Raw genomic sequence first — 3,846 nt, 5'->3', positions numbered from 1 at the left:
AAGCATCACGGGTTGTTGTCGCTGAAGATATTAGGGGTTGAATTGTGTCATAACAACTCCCTAGAAGAGCACTAACAATGATCTGGTCTTGGCGATATCAGACTAAATAGGCTGGGTTTGGGGTGGTTCGAGCAGTATCAGTGAACTGTGTTGGTTCTTTGGTTGTACCATCAATGTAACCCGAGAGATTAAAGCCAATAAGAGTGGAACTGTGTTGGTTCTTTGGTTGTACCATCAATGTAACCCGAGAGATTAAAGTCAATAAGAGTGGAACGAACTTGGTGGCTCCAGACTGGGAAATTTGAGGTAGTGAGTTTGATAGGGAAGTTGGATGGGGCAGTGAGGTGAACAATGTCAGTGGTGGTAGAAGCCATTGATGAATGAAAGTCACGAGAAAAAAAAAACTTTCTTACGAGATACTAGTTCTTGATACCATGTAAGATTATAGAATGAACTGTGTTTCCATTGAAGAGAATAACCAAAGTATTTATAGTGTACACCAAAGGAGAAATAGAGAAGTTACAACTAATCACTAGTCTACAGGAGTGAAAGTAGAACAGCAAAATAACCTCAGCCACTCATATGCTTAACAGCATGTAACTTGGAGATTAAGAAAAATAATTGGTGTTATGTTTATAACAAAAATACCACTTGGACTTCAAAAAATAAACCCCAACATTTATTCATTTGTGTTGAAATTTTATTAGAGGAAAGAAAAAAACTGGTAAAAATTATCATAAAAAGTAATTAAAGCATGACACATCATAAGAAAATATACATCTAAAATTACTCGGTTTTCCGCCCCTGCGTATATTACCCTTCTGGGATTATGGACATGGACATACCAACTCCATCATTTTGAGTCCTTTCATACCTATATTTGAATCTTTGGAGCCTTCCTTGTAAAGCTTTGTCTTGTTGAAAAGAAAAAGAAAGCTCTCTTGCTCCTCTCTCTCTTTTCTCTCTCTCTCTTTTGTTGAAAAGAAGCTCTCTTTTCTGTTTAATCGCCGTGAAGCCGTGGATTTTGTGGTGGTTGTGTGGCCGTGTTAATCCCGCCGGTAACTTGGAAGCTCTTCTTTTTTCTTTTCCCCCATTTTTGGACCCTTTCTATTTGCTAAAAGTTTGATTTTTGTGTGTTTGTTCCATAAAAACTTAAATCTTTTTGTGTTTTTGTTGTTTTGTGTGGTGGCTGCGTGCGTGCAGTGACCGTGTTAATCCCGTGTGTGATTTTTGCTTGCTTGTTTGTTTGTTCTTGATTTTTATTATTTTTTTTTCTATTTTTGTTGTTTTGACAGGAGGATGAAAGGTGAGAAAGCTTATGAACTGGGTAGGCCGAGAACAAGGAATCAATGGGGTGAGTTCTTTGAGAAGTTAAATGAAGAGAAAAAACTAAAAAGAAATCAATGCTTCTGATGTTGATGAGGTGATAGTGGTTGAGAAGGAGAGGAAGAGACATAAGAGGAGTAGTGAAACTAAGAAGGCCTCATCTTCTGATATTGAATTTGTTGAGGATTTTGTGAAAGGGGAGAAAGAGAAGGAGAAAGAGAAAGAGAAGGATAAAAGCAAAGGGTTAGATTTGGTGGAGAGTGATAGTAGTGATGATGTTGCATTTATAGGGGAAACATTTCCAGTTTGCAGAAACAAAAGTGATATGGTGAAGGTAATTTCACTGGATAGTGATACTGATGAGAATGAGAGGGAGAGGGAGAAAGAAAAGGGGAAGAACACTGGTACAAGCACTCAATCTCTGCCTGTGGTAGGTTCACTGCTATATATGTTGTTTTGTTAAGCTTAATATTGTTGTTAGTTTTGCCAATATATACTTCCATTGAATAGAATCACCCCCCCCCCCCCCACTGTTTTCAATTCCTTGAGCGTGTATATATATATATACATATATATATATATATAGAAGTTGCTCAGGTGTGGCCACGTCGTCCTGTTCTGTCGATACGGTTTACACCACTAGCAATAGTAAAATGCATAACAATGAAAATGCACAAAAACACCACCATAACTCTCTCTGCCCCTAATTGTGCATTTTCGGACATTGTGTGGTCCTGTGTTGTCGGTGCGGTTTACACCACTAGTGTTAACAAAATATAATAGTAAAATGCACAACAATGAAAATGCACAAAAACACCCCCATAACTCTCCTGCCCCTCATTGTATATTTCTGAACACTGTGTGGTGTATATTTGCATACCTAGTTGTGTGTTTTTTGGTAATGCGTCATATTTGTATTGTGCATTTCTTAACATTGAGTAGTGTATTTTGTTAACACTAATTGTGTAAACCGCACATGAACTATACTATATATACACATTTTGGGTGTTTTGCTTCTGCTTTCCTCTGCCTAATAGTGAAAATGCCTTCTTTTTCCATCCTGGGGGGCATGTTTGCAAGTATTGCTAGGTTGTGTTGTAGAAATGAAGCATATATATATATATATTCAGACATTGTAAGTAGATGAATTTGTTTTCTTCTGCACTAGTATCTGTTATACTACTAGAATTAAAGCTGGTTTGTCAAGAATATATGCAAAAAAAAAAAAAAAAGTAGTTTCGAAATTCTGATTACTAGTTGTTATAAATGACTCAGAACCAGCCAAGAATATGCAAGAAAAGCTGGCTTATTTCATTGCAGCAGACCCTGCTTGATTTGATCTCAAAGAAGAACTTCAAATCATAGAGCAGGAATAATTAGTCTTGTATTTATTCTTGTTATTTCTTTTCCTTGAATAGGCCTTCTCTGTTGTAACTCCTTGCTTACTTCTCTCTGTGTAGGCTATATATAAATTGTTTGCTCTGTTCATCCTTCCCTCGCCCCAAACAACATCTGCAGAAGCGGGGAAAAAGACCTCGATCTCGATCCAAGTGCCAGGAGTGAAAACGAGCTTTGTTTTTGAGCTTGTCAAACTGTGCAGTGCACACGGGGAAAGAGTTATAGTGTTCAGCAGGCTGGTCGAGCCATTATTGTCGCTCATCGAGCAGCAGCTAATGCACCGTCTCAAGTGGTATGAGAATGAGGAAATACTATACATGGATGGCAAGATTGATGCTAAATATTAGTTTCAATGTTTGCTTTTGTAGCTTGACCACACAATGTTGCGGGGCTGATAGGTTATTTTTCTTCATGCGAGCTCCTGTAAAAGTGTTTACATCAAAATTTTAAGTGTGTAGTCAACATTAGAAGTAGAGAATGAGAGTATATTCCATGCATATTACCCTTCTAGGCTAGAAAGAGTGAAAGACATAGTATTTGTTCTTTGGTCTGTTCCTTGTAAGGTTGGTTGGGGGGGTAAAGTTTTGAGTTTATACCAATATACAAGTTTAAAAAATAATAAAAAACAAAACAAAACAAAACAAAAGCTCTCTTCTCTTTAATATTGATATTTCGTGGTGGCTGCCTGCGTGCAGTGCCCGTGTTAAAAAAAAAAAAAAAAACTAAAATTACACTGTTTTCCCGCCCCTGCGCTTATTACCCTTCTGGGATTATGGACACACCAAAAACTCGTTCATGTTGAGTCCTTTCATACCTATATTTGAGTGTTTGGAGTCTCATAGTCTCTCATTTGTCTTGTTGAAAAGAGAAAGAAAGCTCTCTTCTCTCTCTCTCTCTTTTTTTTTTTTTTTAATCGGTGGATTTTGTGGTGGTTGTGTGGCCGAGTTAATCCCGGTAACTTGGAAGCTCTTCTTTTCCCCCATTTTTGGGCCCTTTCTATTTGCTAAAAGTGTGATTTTTGGTTTGTTTGTTCCTTAAAAACTTAATCTTTTTGTGTTTTTGTTGTTTTGTGTGGTGGCTGCGTGCGTGCGTGCAGTGACCGTGTTAATGGCGTGAACTGTT

The 3,846-nt window shown here is 37.6% G+C and overlaps 1 protein-coding gene across 1 annotated transcript; it reads left to right on the top strand.

Annotated features, from left to right (window-relative positions):
• Positions 1–921: 921 nt before the first annotated feature.
• Positions 922–3,191, top strand: LOC116026621. The gene is made up of 3 exons (XM_031267952.1): positions 922–1,058; positions 1,296–1,756; positions 2,787–3,191. The coding sequence occupies exons 2-3, from the start codon at positions 1,652–1,654 to the stop codon at positions 3,069–3,071; spliced, it is 390 nt and encodes a 129-aa protein (XP_031123812.1). The 5' UTR covers positions 922–1,058; positions 1,296–1,651; the 3' UTR covers positions 3,072–3,191.
• Positions 3,192–3,846: the final 655 nt, after the last annotated feature.

This window comes from Ipomoea triloba, chromosome 8 (assembly GCF_003576645.1).
Source record: "Ipomoea triloba cultivar NCNSP0323 chromosome 8, ASM357664v1".
In the NCBI taxonomy this organism is placed as follows: domain Eukaryota; kingdom Viridiplantae; phylum Streptophyta; class Magnoliopsida; order Solanales; family Convolvulaceae; genus Ipomoea; species Ipomoea triloba.
This window is presented reverse-complemented; position numbering and strand designations above follow the sequence as displayed.

What these genes read in the sequence shown, in the direction of transcription:
- LOC116026621 (XM_031267952.1), top strand. Translation starts at nt 1,652, where the DNA reads ATGGTGAAGGTAATTTCACTGGATAGTGATACTGATGAGAATGAGAGG. An exon ending in GCACTCAATCTCTGCCTGTG is followed by an intron (nt 1,757 to 2,786) that starts GTAGGTTCACTG and finishes CTCTCTGTGTAG; the next exon opens with GCTATATATAAATTGTTTGC.